Source organism: Amphibalanus amphitrite, unplaced genomic scaffold (assembly GCF_019059575.1).
Source record: "Amphibalanus amphitrite isolate SeventyFive unplaced genomic scaffold, NRLGWU_Aamphi_draft 001024F_arrow, whole genome shotgun sequence".
NCBI lineage: Eukaryota > Metazoa > Arthropoda > Thecostraca > Balanomorpha > Balanidae > Amphibalanus > Amphibalanus amphitrite.
The window spans coordinates 132,058-147,115 of NW_024882518.1; the positions used below are offsets into that span (position 1 = coordinate 132,058).

The window sequence follows — 15,058 nt, forward strand, 5'->3', positions numbered from 1 at the left end:
AATACTTATTTCGCACAACTCATGCAAAGTCATGGTACACACATTGAACGTCGTCACCGTTCCGTCATTTCCGTCCTCAGTCAAATCCTTCTCCTCCACGTCTCAACCCCCTGATCCGGGTTGGACGGGCAACTTTATCCCACGCGGGGTTGCCCGTAAGCCGAGGACGCCCGTAGCCGGGTGTGGTGAGTGCTTGGGGTCTGCTCGGCCTGTCCTCTGGACAGGCTCAGTCCCGGCAACTCACCAGAGGGCTCGCCCAGACCAATGCCACCCCCTAATTCCTATCATCCTTCCGGCTCTGCAATGCAGTCTTGTCAGACCGAAAGGACCTAACCCAACAAAACAAACACATATTGAACGTCACACTTGCGCGTGACGAGCTACTCGTGTCAAACACTCAATGTTCCTCTCATCTGTTTATTTCTATCTAAAATATACATGAATGTAGATGGATGAGCAGGGTTAGACGTTGAAGCGCTAGACGCTGCAACTTCGATAGTAACAGGGCACCAGAATGATGACTGATGAGTGTTACATTTGACATCTTGCGCATCGAATGCCTATTAATGATGCCTACTAGGAATAGTGCCTACATTCACACACTTGGAGATGAATTTGGATCATTAAAAGTGGCATTTGTATATGCAAAGAAAAGGGAGCGCAACCAGGCGTTCGACCATTTAAGCCAGCTCTATATGTTTATTATGTTAGTGAAAACTGGGAATCCTATCCGACAGCTACCCGGTGCATTCGTGATTGAGCTACGAGCGGCGCTGCCTCACTCAGGGCCTTTCCTAGTGCGTACGTTAGATGCCAGAGAGTAACTTGGGCTGTAGACGGCCGCGCCGTCCCGTCATCAGCAGCGCCCATTCTTAGTTACCAAACATCGTTACGCATTCGTAATACCTCACATTGCGTGCTAGCTTGTAAGTGTGCAATCTCACCAGCAGCGCCACATTGATACATTGAAATGTTGAACTATGCTACAACAATGCACCGGGCAGCACGCAATTGCATTCATGCATGGGCTGAAAGGTTATATAGCCTCGAGCTGTACGCTGGACAGCCAACTGAAAATAACGCACTTTCAAATGACGCACACGGCACAGGCCAGCCAGTCTGGTTAGATGGCCAGCCAGTCTCCATCGCCGGCGAACCCGCGCTGACCTCATTTAGCTGCCATGCCAACTTCTTCCAGCATCGCGGCCATCTCGTGGGGGCCCTCTCCGAACTTCTCCGACTGTTGTCGAGCCAGTGCTGCCGAGTAGGACGCCAAGCCGTTAGACAGAGATGAAGGGACTGGGAGGGACTTCGGGTCGAAAGGAACCGCCTGAAGGAACCCAATGGACAGCTCGCTCGGTGAGGGAACGATGGATCGGGAGGGACCGCCTCCAGGGACCCAATGAGACAGCCCACTCGGTGAGGGACCCATGGGTGGGAACTCGGGAGGGACTGCCTTCAGAGACCCAGTGAGACAGTTCACTCGGTGAGGGACCCTTGGGCCGGGAGGGGCCGCCTTCAGGGAGCCAGGAGTTACGAATTCAGGGACCCAATGGGACAGCTCACTCGGTGAGAGACCCTTGGGTCGAGAAGGATCGCCTTCAGGGACGCTGAGGACAGCTCTACCAGCGACGGCGACCGGGGAACACCGCTAACAGGGACCTGGGAACGGCTCACAGCCCGATCGGCGAGGCAACCCACGGCGTAGCGTACCTTCAAACATGAACAGAGTGCACACCGTACCTTTCTGTCGCTGTCGCAGCTCGCGGCGGGTCATGTGCCCGCGCAGACAGCCGTAGAAGGCCACGGCGTAGAGGACGCCGCACACGCCGCTGGCCACGCCCATGGAGCGCATGGCGATCACGGGGCCGAACAGCGCCATCAGGTAGCCGCCCAGGAAGCTGCCAATACCGCGGCCTGGCCAGCAGCGAGGGGAAGGGGCGCAGCGGTCAGCCGCGAACGGTCATCTGCACGTAATGAACTTATCATAGCCTTGAAGTTATCCGAAACAAGACTGCTTTTTCCTAAAGGACGGTAAGAAAAGATGCTTTTAATGGAAGTATTATATTATATGGAAAGGATAATGGTTTAGCGGCCGATTGTACTAATTATATTTCAGAAAAACGTATAGTTAGGTATGCATGTTTTTCGTACTAAACTCAACAGCGTCACATGCTCGATTCTGCAGGGCCAGTGAGTTGAACCTAGTTGAATGGTCCGAGCAGTTCTACCTAGGCTTCATCAATGCCAGCATCCAGATTCCAGCAGGTACATGTTTTTGCTTATAGCCATGAAGCGAAGCTGGATGGAGTCAAATCCAACAGTGGATTTTATGTTTGCATTTTTTTCCACTGTTCTGCTTAGTGTTCGGTTCTTCGTACCGAAGCTGTAGTGAAGGGCTCCAGCGAAGCCCGTCAGCGTGGCCAGCAGCCCTGGTGGCGCCAGCTGGCCTGCGTAGGTAGCAGCACTGTTCCACATCAGATGGGTAGTGGCCACCTCTAGCAGCTCGAACGGGAAGGCCAGCCACGGGTTGCTGTGGGCCGCAGGAGACATGGTCATTGGTCAGTCACTGTGTGTCAGGTAACACATATCGGCATATCAAAAGGTCTCGGAGGCAAAGGGGACGAGGTGTGGAGCATGATTCTGAATTTGCTGTCAAATCCTGTACACAATTTATTTCGCAGAGAACAGATACCTACCTACCTAACAATACTTCAATGAGTCACCGCTAGGGAACGATTGTGAGGTAGCATAGACTACTGTATTACTGAGTAGTCTATGGAGTGACGGAGTCTATGATATTGAGTAGTCTATGGAGGTCTACGTAAGTCATTAATCTTATCCAACAACCACACTGTCACGAATCAATAACGCCCTTGAACACTGCGGACACCCATTGTGCGGTGCACCGTCACGGCCATCCGCCTGTGACGCCTGCCGGACTGAGGTTCCGAGACTGATGGCTCACCGGATGTACGAGTAGCCGACGTAGCGCGCCAGGTAGCCGAAGAAGGAGATGATGAGAATGTTGATGTGTCCGATCCGGCTACAGATGGCATCAGACCACCAGTTGGCCGGGATCGAGGCCAGCCCGGCCACCGTCATCGTCAGCCCTGCTCGGCACGTGCAGTGTCAGAACTGGGACCGGACGGTAGGTATAAGGCGAAACATGAGAGGGGACGGGAAACATGCCTTATAGGTACAACAGAACACCGAACGGCTGATGGCTGTAAAACATGGGATTGTAGACAACAGTCAATCGTGAGCTGCAGCCCACAGAAGCTTATGATGGAATTTTATGTTCCCTTCGCCGCTGCCTACATCCCTTGTCGGTTTTAATGCGAACAATTTAATTACCACGACATACAGACTTGGTCTCACCGAGCATGTAGGTAGGAGCTTTAAGTTTCTTCAGGAAGACGAATAAGAAACTCTCCAGGAATCCCCACATTGAACCCAAGATGGCCACCACAAGAATAAAGACGAGAGCTTCTGGACGCCGTAAAACCTGAAAGAAATCGACGTTTGCTCATCTCAAGTCAAGGCAGGATGACGACGACGACCAAAGATTATCAGTTGCAACGAGAAGTAAGCACTTCATGTTTTAGGCACATCAGTGATCAGTATGATCAGTGGGTTCCTACATGTAATGTTGATAAAACAAATCGACTATTACCCAGGTACCTATGCTTGAATTATATATGTGACTTATATACCTATGCATTATAATATACACATAGGTACTCCCAATGATGTGCTATCGGGTTACAACCATGCATATCTATCGCACAAGTGAGTTGTGCATATGGACCGTAGCCGCACCGCACCTTGAACAGTTGCCCGATGTGTGCCTTCTCCGGCAAGGAGACGTGTAGGTGGAACACGAAGATGGTCACTATGGTGAGGACCATGCAGATCTCCATCGCGTAAAACGCCGGGCTGTAGTCGGTCGCGCCTGAGGGATGCAGACGGTGCAGGCGAAAAACGGGTGAGAGCGAGTTAGAGGACACAAGTCAAGAGCCTGCATCGCTCGGTTCTTTTTTGAATGCTTGCTTAGTAGGTACGAGTATAAATGACAAATGAAGTACGCGATGCAAATAATATATTAGGCACATATATTCAGCATTTCTTCCCTGACCAGCCTCGGTGCAAATAGTTACAACAAAAGCTTTGGTCGTTGACTCACCGGGGGTGCTGACGGCATCGATAATGGCGCCGACCAGCGGAGGCATGATCACGCTGGCAATGATACCTCCGACTCTCTGGCGTCCAAAGTTCTGTCCGGGCGAGCGGAACTCCTTCACCACCGCTAAACACGTGGCGTCGAGCAGCGTGAAGGCCGGTGCCAGGAAGAACGTGGCCGCCAGCCGCAGGAAGAAGTAGGTCCAGTAGGTGGTCCGGTCCGAGATGGGCAGTTCATCGCCGGGCGCGCACTCGAGCCGACACCCGTCCGGGCAGCTGAGCTCCGCGTGCGCCAGCTCCAGCTCCGTGACGTTGTCGGTCAGCAGTGCCGGCAGCTGGCAGCCGTCAGCACCCAGCTGCAGCACCAGCTCGGCAGCTGCGCCGACCGACAGGCAGCTGTCGCCGGCCGGGCAGGCGAGCAGCTCCCCTTCGGAGTCGGGCGGACACTCCAGGTGACAGTGGAGACTGCGGGTGAGGTTGGCACAGCTGGGCGGCGGCCAGTCGGTGCAGGACAGCGCGGTGCCGTTGGCAGAGGCGGCCAGGGCCTCGGGTGTGGTGTGTGGACTCGGTGGAACGAACAGCAACGCGTGGTGGAACACACAGTGCATCACCAGACAGCCGATGTACAGGTCGCGAATTCGGCCCGTGCGATCCGCTAGAAAGCCTGCCGGAAGAGAAAGACTTAGTTACGACTCAATAGCGATTCAGCAGAGACTCAGCAGAGACTCAACAGTGACTCAGTCGCCTGACCTACCTTTGCCTTCCAGCTTGATCACTAACATTACAGTGCCTGCTGCCTTCTGCCTACCTGCTCTAAAGGCACGCAGCGTGTCGAAATATTGATGTTTGACGAATAAATATTGAGGTAGAAAGTCAATTTCCAATAAAAACAGTCCTTCCAGCGAGAAGTGTTTCCCACCGACGCGACGTTCCACGTCTTTCCGTTTTCTCATGTCTCACCGATGCCCTATTTCAATTCGATTACAAATGTCTCCCCAGAACCCATGCTTTCTCCATTCCCATGTCTCCCCAGCTCCTTCACATTCTTCCAAGTCCCCCACACTCCACACTCCAAAGTCTCACCGATGACGGGAGGTCCCAGGAAGCTGGCCACGGGCATGAAGAGGTAGACCTGGGCGACGTCAGCGAACGTCAGCCCGATGGACGTCATGTGCAGCGTCAGCAGCGGCAGGATCGAGATCCCGGCTGCCAACACGAACATCCACAGGTCAGTTAGACTTTGAAACGACCGCCGCTCCACAGGCATATGTATTGTCGGTAGGGGCTGTAGCGGTACCTATTTTATATACGGTTACGCGACAATTTATCTATTTAGGTACGGATGTAAATTGATAACAAGAGCTGGATTTTACCTATACTGCTGTTTAACTGGACCTCGTGAATGAGTTCATGATAAATTAGATACCTATACCTTTAACCTTGAGTTCTTAAGAATTAAGAACTGCCATTAAGTCATTTGATTATAGGTGCATTTGTTATGTACAAGTTATGTAGATAGGTATATGAAAATTATAAGAAAACGCAGAAAAATATAAAAAGCCATAATCATATTTCATAAAATGGAGGCTTAAATCATGACTATGTGAAATAACGTAATGCTGTTAGGACGTCTCGCTGAAGCCACAGATGAGTGGGTGTCAGGAGCCTCCAGTTTAGGTGTCAACGGGCGTCACAAAAAAGAAGCACGCATTTTCATTTGTCTCAAGTGTCAGATGACGTTGCATCTTTTGCTGTCAAATGATGGACAACTTCAGCGGAGAATGAATTATGCATCGTCATCTATCCATGTGACTAATGGTTTGGTTATTCAAACGAGACTTGAGACATCTTTAAGGTAAGTAGAGACGATAGATCCCACTACTCCGGAAGCAGGCACAGACCAGTGTCTAATGTGCTGTGATGACGGTGAAGCAATATCAATAGAAGACAACCGGTGCAATGACTTGCATTTTGCGCTGATGATGATTATGTCTTCAAAATATTGCCTTTATGTCCACACCTATACGGGCGACTGATGCGTAATAAAAAGTCGAATCCCCAAAAGCAAACCAATCATAGCAATGAAGCAGACACAAGAGCTGCTTATATTGGGATTTACCTATTCGATATTCTGTATTTTATGTTTTATTTTGCATTATAAAATGGGAAGTTACGGCACATAAACATATGCGTGAGCGGCATGTAAGCCGAAATAAGCGTTTAGTTTAGTTTTGATATGTCATGGATTGCACGCTTCGTCCTGCTCCCGATCGAAGATAGCTGAAACGCCATCACAGTGTGTTCGTTGAAGGGGCACAGGAAGCGGAAGGGGCACGGGTGCCTGTGTGTGCGCAAGTGGGTACACCTACGTGTGCCTGCATGTAGTGTCGTACCTCGCCCTATCCTCTATCTTAGTTTTCACTCGAGGTCGTCAGCTATGTAACCATTGTCTCTCTCGGAGGACACTGGTGTGTTGCTGTGGAAGTCACTGACAAACAGCGGGGGATGGCTGATGGCGGACACCCCTGACACGCCGAGTAGCGCAGGGGGCGGGTGGGCGCGCCTCCGCCCCCCGTGGCGAGGCACGCTGTTACAGCACCTCCGGTAGGCCGGCTCGTGTCACCGCAATCTGTCACCCTGGGTGGCGCGGGGAGAGAGAGAGAGAGAGAGAGAGAGAGAGAGAGAGAGAGAGAGAGAGAGAGAGAGAGAGAGAGAGAGAGAGAGAGAGAGAGAGAGAGAGAGAGAGAGAGAGAGAGAGAGAGAGAGAGAGGACACATGTCCAGACCAAGGTCACAGGGTGGAGAGGAGAGTGTGATCGGAGAGGAGCACCCCACTGTTGGCGGACACGGACCCCGCTTCCGCCACCGAACGGCAAAACCATGTTATCGATGCGCCAACATATCCCTTCGGTCTGTATAGTGACGGGCCACACGCACACACTCGAGACAAGATATCTGCGCCACGAGACCTCTGCGCCACAAGATATCTGCTTCACAATATCTTTACACGCTCGGATTTCATTACTTTCAGCTTTCGTCCTTCAGTTGAAGTCACCGGTGTGGCATTTTGAAATTAATTGGTAAGGCTCTAGTGGCTATTTTTAGGGGGGAGGGGAAGTCATTTTTGCTTTTGCCATTGGTAAAATACTAAAATTAAAGGGACCCTCCCACCTTCAAAAAATTTAATGAATTGGCATGAAAGTGATGTCGCTCGGTTCAGAAAGAGCAAAAACGAATATCTACCAAATTTCATCGAAAAATATTCACCGGTTTTCAAGATATTAGACTTTTACTTTTGTTTACTTTTTGGGATCTCCGCTGTTCCTAGCGACTTTATTTGAAAGTGCGGCATTTGTTGCGCGCAAAGCAGCATATACCACCGCGTGCTACCAAACGTTTTAGTAAAAGATTTAAAATCGTTAGATCTCCGCTGACGTCACAAATTCTAAGGGGGCATGCCAATGCATTAGCCCCTTAGAATCCGAAAACTGCAAGTTTGAAATTCGATATCTCCGAATTAAAGCGTTTTTCGATGTTGTGAGTGCCCAAACCGGTATTTTCAGGCCATGGCCACCAATTTGGCTATCTCAACTCAAATCTAATGTTAAGGTGGGAGGGTCCCTTTAATGGTAGGTCTCAGGGCATACCAGGTCTATTGTAAAAAAAAAACTGTGGCTGAACCGACAGAGAAATGGAATATGCAAGTTAAGTAGGTATGTTTAACTCTGATGCGTTTTCTTTTAATCAGTTACTCGTTTTAATGTAACCGTTTTCTAAATTTCTACTCTGTGCATAAATGAGTGAAAAAGTCGATTCATCTTTTCGCTCATCAATTTTTGTCATTGTTTACTTATGATGTTTAGGCGTCGCTGCGTCTAACATTTGATTGAGTGATAAGTGATACAACACCTCCGTCGTTAAGTGTGTGCTCTGCGTGTGTACTGTGTACCTATCCTCTTGTACGTTCAAACGATAATATTAGCTCTAAAGATAGAACCACAGGAGCAATGCTCCCGGGCAAGGCACGTGGCAGTGCCGCTCCTTGGTTGCTTATGTGCTATGTATGTACAGGGGGAGAGTTCTGGCTAGCATTTGGTACCACACTGAATGTTAAACTTATTCCAAGGTGCATTTTAGGCGCATTGTGGATTATTTGTGTGTGTGTACCCTTAACTACCAAAAGGTATTCTCTCTTACCGGCATGGCAGCAGAAGTAGATGAGTTTGATGGGCATAAACTGTTTGTTGATGTGATACCACTTGCGTGGCGGCGCCGGCGGCTGGCCGCTGTTCCCATTGGCCTCAGCCACGCCGTTGCCCTCAGCCGTGGCTCCCATCCTATAGCGAAAACGACAGTGGTGTCAGGTCAGGTCGGAGTCGGGGCGAGAGAAGCAGGTCAGATCGTCCAGAGAGGAGATCATGCCATTTATAACACAGAACAACAACAGATGGAAGACTGCATTGGAATGGGACGGTATTATTCAGACCTCACAGAGATAAGGGACATTGTGGCGGTATATACCTACCTAGTACCTACACAGTAGGCATACATGGTTATCACGACACTATATATACTAAGATCCCGGTGATAAGTTTTATTTAGCTGTATGCATGTAAACGAACTGGTATTAAGAAGACTCTACGCGTGCATACCTACTGCCAGTGTCGATATATCAGAAACAGCATAAACTAGGGTTACCCGCGTGCTCCGCAACGCAAAGAATGGTTGTTTTTGACCCGTGGGTATTGGATTGGTCTGTGTCGATTTGATTGGTATCCATTTCGTTCGATTGCTTTTTCACGGCCAAGCATTTTGTAATAAAACAAAGATACATCGCATCGAGGTGCCCGTGTCGTATTATCATGCGTTCTGCTTAAAATGATTCGAAAACTGGCGTGAAGTCTTTTGAGGGCCATCGATGAATTTCGCTAAAAATGACAATGTAATGGTTTGGAACATTAACATTTTTAAGAATACTGTTGCTCATCCTGCAAAAGTGAAGACTGAACCTTGGACAGAATTGAATGCTCTTTCCAACGGTGCCATTTTTAACTGCCAAAGATATCAGATTATGGAGTAAAACCAGTTTGATAAACAAAGTGGCACAAAATTGACAAACACCATTTTCTCCCGTGATTCGTACCACCTTGAATTGGATCAATCAGCTTTTCACAATTTTCCCATGAGAGGCGGTACATTTCTCTTGCCAACAGGCGTTGTTCCAACTCGCTCCGTTTAACGGTCACCTAAAAATAAAATTAATTCCAAAATCCCTCAAAAACCGCAATTTTTCAAATAAAAGTGCCCTCTCCGGTGCACGTGGCGCGTGCTATCCTCTGCATTGCACACCATTCAATAGCCCGTTCAATTCTGTACACGATGCTGTTTTCCCCGTGCCGGTCGGACCCCTGGTCACCAAGATATTGCACGGGAACTGGACCCGTGTCGGCCAAAATTAGCCGTTTTCGCCCGATTTCGCAATCCGATTTATACATGTAAAGTCTATGACGCGAATTTGCACTTTTTGAGCACGCGCCACGCGCTCCCTATCAATCCAATCGAGCTGAGACCCCTCAAAGGCACGTCGCGCATCCTTGATCTATAAGTTGTGCAAATTTCACCGGGCTAGGTGCAACGGTCTGGCCTGTAGTCCACGCAAAGCACCGCCAAGTCGGGACCTCGGTAACGGACAGACGCACCCTCCTCAAATAGTAATATAGACAAGCGGCTGCGCCACTTGCTTTGCTGCGTGGTAGAGAAAAAGCGGCACCAGCTAATTTGCTTTCGAATGGTGTTTGATTTACGTCGATGTGTCGTCTAGAAGCGGAGATATGGACGGAAATGTAAAGAGAAAATTTTGAAAAAAGAACTGCTCTGAGGGCGTTGTTGGATGAAATTTGGGTGATACGGGGTCAAGACGGGTCAAAGGGGTCAGCCCCGGTCACTTTGGGTCAGGCCAGGTCATATAGGTCACCTCTCGTCCGCTGGGATCAGCCCGGGCCACTGTTCTGCTTTTGCCTCCACCACTACCCCTACCCCTACCACTACCCCTACCCCTACCACTACCCCTACCACTACCCCTACCACTACCCCTACCACTACCCCTACCACTACCCCTACCCCTACCCCTACCACTACATCTACCCATACCCCTACCACTACTACTACCCATACTCCTACCCCTACCACTACCCCTACCACTACCCCTACTACTACCCCTACCAGCATCTGCGATGCTGGGCTCCGCATCGCTGGACCGCAGGTTGTTTGAGCAAGCACCTTTGGAAACGCAGCAAAAACGCCCGCCGCCAAACGAGAGGATGAGCCTTGCACGTGCAGACCGGAGTCGGTGTGCTACGGACTGACGTGCACGGCACCCTATTCGCCGGTCTATAGCGGTGTGCCAAATTTGAGTGCAATCGACCCGGCCGTTTTCGAGATCTGGAAGCGTGACCCTGCACGTGCGCACGTGCAGCCTGGGCCCTAATTGACTTGTGCACGGCACTCTATTCGCCGGTTTCTAGCGATGTACCAAATTTAATCTGAATCGGCCCAGCCGTTTCCAAGATCGGGAAACGACCCCTACACGTGCGCACGTGCAGCTGCACCCCAACCGCGGCACATGAAAATACATACTTACTGACTTGTGCACGGCACCCTACTAACTAGTCTCTAGTGGTATGCCAAATTTGAGCACAGTCGGTCCAACCGTTCTTGAGATATGGAAGCGTCAGCCTGCACGTGCGCACGTGCAAACTGGGTCCCATCTGACTTGTGCACGGCACCCTACTCGCCGAGCCCTAACGGTGTGCCAACTTTGATCACAATCGGCCCAGTCGTTCTCGAGATCTGGAAGCGTCACCCTGCCCGTGCGCACGTGCAGCGGCACCCCAACCGTGACACATGGAAATGCATTGCGCGGCGGGTGCCTACAACCATGCCAAGTATCAGCGCAATCGGCAAACTAACTACAGAGTTATTAGACTTGTTACTGAACTGACTTCTTTTCGTTTTGCACGTGGCACGTGCATTAGGGGTCACCCATACGCATCGAGAGTAGCACACTACGTGTAAGAAAGGAAGGAGCTATCCCACACAAAAGACCGCGAGTGAATCGGTCCAGTGGTTGCAGAGATATAAGGTTTGTACAGGCACCCCACAGGCGGCCTACTGCTAATATTTAGCAATAATCAGTGTCGCATCCGCACACGGGAGGTATCGCCGTCACCTATTCGTATACTCTAATGTGGTTGGGTTCAAGTCACAGTCGAGCCCTGCTTTTTTACAACTTTTCTTAAAAACGGCACATCGTGCAGTGACGTTCTATACATTATTGGAAAGAGCATCGAAAGTTGTATGTTTTATTAACTTTTCACTTTGATATATCTGTAACGTAAAAAGTTATTAAGCAACAAAGACGCTCCCATTGACTTTCCATGTTAAAAATTTTCATTTTCAAACGAACTTTATTAGAAAAAACGATTTCTGCCAGCTTAACGAAGCATAACGGCATGTACTATGCTCTTTCCTTTACAAGATATAAGAGTTTGGGCGAAATCTATCTCTAAAATTTTGTACAAAGATCGAATGAAAATGTCTCTGCAAAGTCTCGACATCGCCGTCCATTGACTTAACATGGGACACAGCAAAATTCCAACTTTGACCTCGTGCAAAGACACGTTCCGAGATTCTGAGGGGTATACAGCGCACACTAGCGTGTACCCAAACGTGTTTGCCATAAAATGCTGGGAAGAAAACCACCTCTTCCTTGGCTCGTTTTCCCGCTATTGGCGATCGCGCAAAAAGTGTCCAAAACCCCGTTCACTTAACACGGGGAAAATGGAATCGCACGTGCCACGTGCCACGAGGTTTTAAGCGAGTAGCGACCGATGCCATAAGGTAGATCGCCTCCGGGAGCCTATACACTGAACTTTTTACGAAGATTGTACATTTCGTCTAGGCCCCAATCAAGATGTCTCGATTCGCTGCCAGACTTGCAAAACATAGCCCGGAGACGGACCGCTCCGGTTGTTTTTCAATAGAAAAACACAATTCTAACGAATAGTGTTTGTCTTTTCAAACAACCTGCGGTTACCGCATCGCGGGACCGCAGGTTGTTTGAGCAAGCACCTTTGAAAACGCAGCAAAAACGCCCGCCGCCAAACGAGGGGATGAGCCTTGCACGTGCACACGGGAGTCGGTGTGCTACAAACACTGCCGCAAAAAAACGCACGCCGTCCGTTAAACTAAACACTGACGCATTAAGACAAATATGGCGCCTTGCGGCAAGTGTGGTGAATTCATATCTGCCGTTTAAGCAGCCATCCCTCAATCAAAGCGCATCCTAATCGTCCCATGTTCGATAAAGTTAGGCACATTCTGTGATTTGCGGCAAAAATGGCGCTTTGAGACAAACGTGGCGCACTGCAACAAACGTGGCGCATTCGTTCCTGTCGCTTAACAATTTTATCCACCCACTAAAATCTAGCCCAATTGGACTTAAACTGACAAAGTTATGTTTATTTCAATATTTCACTATAAAATATCTCCGCAACGGAGGTGCACAAATTTGCACGTGTGCCACGTGACCGCCGGTGGTGTAAGCAGGACTTGTCCGCTCACTGATTGCACCATTTCAGTGTTCCTGGCTTGTGCTGTTTTCGTGCTATAAGGCCACAAATCGGCAAACACACGATAATCTGGGAGGTACGGGACTCAAACACGTGGCCACGTGGCACGTGCCGGACCTCTGATAGCTTCACCGTTCACGCCACGTGATGACCCATCGACGTGGCCATCAGCATGTAAAAGATGACCCCGGCCGGTGTCACCGTCTCCGAACAGTGGACGGCTAAACTCGAAAAACGGGAAAATTTAGGGAAATTTCACCTTTCGAATATATAACTTCCCCAGAATTTTAAATTTTTCATTTTACAAAAAATCCGAGATAGCAGTTTTTTAGACGTCTTCATTCTGTGCCTAAACCCGTTTTCAGATCGACCCTATCATAAAAACTGACGGCCTGACGGCTATTTCCCCCACTCCTTGCATTTCACAATGCTAGTATATTTAAGCACCAAAATTGACCCCCTGCCACGGCACGTGCAATAGCACGTGCGACACGTGACCACTAGTGCGACAAGCTGGACTCATCTGCTCACCGGCTGCACTGATTTGGTGTCGCTAGTTGAAGTCGTTTCCACGCCAGAGGACCCCGAGTAGGCCAATGTCGGATTTTCCCGGAGGTTACCCCATCAAACACGTTTGCACGTGGCACGTGCTTTTCAATCGCCCCATATCTGACCCATACCATGTGGTAGCCGACACCCTGGGGCACAACATATTGGAACATTTTCAAAATCTAACGTGGAAATTTTTGACAAAATCGATTTGAAAATAATTTTTCGAAATCGCCATAGGCTCAACATGGGGTAACTGTTTGTGACGATTACCCGAAATTTTGTCAATTATATTTTAAGTAGTTACCACCGTCAGTTGGGGTGCCAGCCCGAGATCCGACCCTAAAAATATCAGCAAATATAATTGACGAAATTTTTCGCAAATCGCATTTTATTTTTTTCCCATGTTAACCCTATGGGAAAATGCACGTGCCGATTACCCCAAAACGGGCCATTATATTTCATAACGAAGCATAACAACATGTTCTATGGTCGTTTCTCAACAGGTCCTGAAAGTTTAAACAAAATCGTATCATATAATTTTGTGCAATGAACGAATGAAAATGTCTCTGCAAAAACGTCCATTGACTTAGCATGGGGAGCAAAAAAAGTTCAACTTCAAACTCGTGCAACTCAAGTTAACGAATTCTGACGGGTATACGGCGCCCACGGGCGTGTACCTGAACGTGTCGGTCATAAAATGGGGTGCAGCAAACCCTACCTTGATCGGCGATTTTTTCCGCTATTCGCGATCGCGCAAAAAGTGTCCAAAACCCCGTTGACTTAACATGGGGAAAATGGAATCGCACGTGCCACGCGCAAAAGAATTCTGAGCGAGTAGCGACCGGTGCCATCAGGTAGATCGCCTGCGGGAGCTCATACCCTGAACTTTTTACGAAGATTGAGCGATTCGTTTAGGCCCCAATCAAGTTGTACTGATTCGCTGCCAACCATGCAAAACATAGCCCGGAGAAGGACCGCTCCGGTTGTTTTTCAATAGAAAAACACAATTCTAACGAATAGTGTTTGTCAATGAAGAAACAACCTGCGGTTATGCGATGCTGGGCTCCGCATCGCGGGACCGCAGGTTGTTTGAGCAAGCACCTTTGTAAACGCAGCAAAAACGCCCTCCGCCAAACGGGAGGATGAGCCTTGCACGTGCAGACCGGAGTCGGTGTGCTATCTTGAAGCGACCCCTACACGTGCGCACGTGCAGCTGCACCCCAACCGTGGCACATGAAAATACATAGGCCCGGGCAGCGCTTATCGAACAGCACTGCGGATCCGAAGGTTGGGACTTTAATTGTGAAAACCGCTTTAATTGTGAAAAACGCGCTTTGAGACAAACGTGGCGCACTGCAACAAACGTGGCGCATTCGTTCCTGTCGCTTAACAATTTTATCCACCCACCAAAGTCTAGCTCAATTGGACTTAAACTGACAAAGTTATGTTCATTTGAATATTTCACTATAAAATATCTCCGCAACGGAGGTGCCCAAATTTGCACGTGTGCCACGTGACCGCCGGTGGTGTAAGCAGGACTTGTCCCCTCACTGATTGCACCATTTCAGTGTTTCTGGCTTGCGCTGTTTTCGTGCTATAAGGCCACAAATCGGCAAACACACGATAATCTGGGAGGTACGCGACTCAAACACGTGGCCACGTGGCACGTGCCGGACCTTTGATAGCTTCACCGTT

The 15,058-nt window shown here is 49.3% G+C and overlaps 1 protein-coding gene across 1 annotated transcript; it reads right to left on the bottom strand.

The window, feature by feature from the left end:
* Nucleotides 1-403: 403 nt before the first annotated feature.
* Nucleotides 404-8,514, bottom strand: LOC122369307 (major facilitator superfamily domain-containing protein 6-B-like). The gene is made up of 9 exons (XM_043343953.1): nt 8,379-8,514; nt 5,266-5,388; nt 4,187-4,846; nt 3,828-3,955; nt 3,382-3,508; nt 2,969-3,113; nt 2,382-2,533; nt 1,744-1,917; nt 404-1,257 (listed from the first exon to the last, which is right to left on the bottom strand). The coding sequence occupies exons 1-9, from the start codon at nt 8,413-8,415 to the stop codon at nt 1,169-1,171; spliced, it is 1,635 nt and encodes a 544-aa protein (XP_043199888.1). The 5' UTR covers nt 8,416-8,514; the 3' UTR covers nt 404-1,168.
* Between the last annotated feature and the right edge of the window lie 6,544 nt (nt 8,515-15,058).

Excerpts from the sequence above, each read along its gene's own strand:
- LOC122369307 (XM_043343953.1), bottom strand. The coding sequence starts at position 8,415 with ATGCCCATCAAACTCATCTACTTCTGCTGCCATGCCG. Across the intron at positions 5,389-8,378 it reads CTACTTCTGCTGCCATGCCG|CCGGGATCTCGATCCTGCCG; the intron begins GTAAGAGAGAAT and ends TCGTGTTGGCAG. Across the intron at positions 2,534-2,968 it reads GTCGGCTACTCGTACATCCG|CAACCCGTGGCTGGCCTTCC; the intron begins GTGAGCCATCAG and ends TGCGGCCCACAG.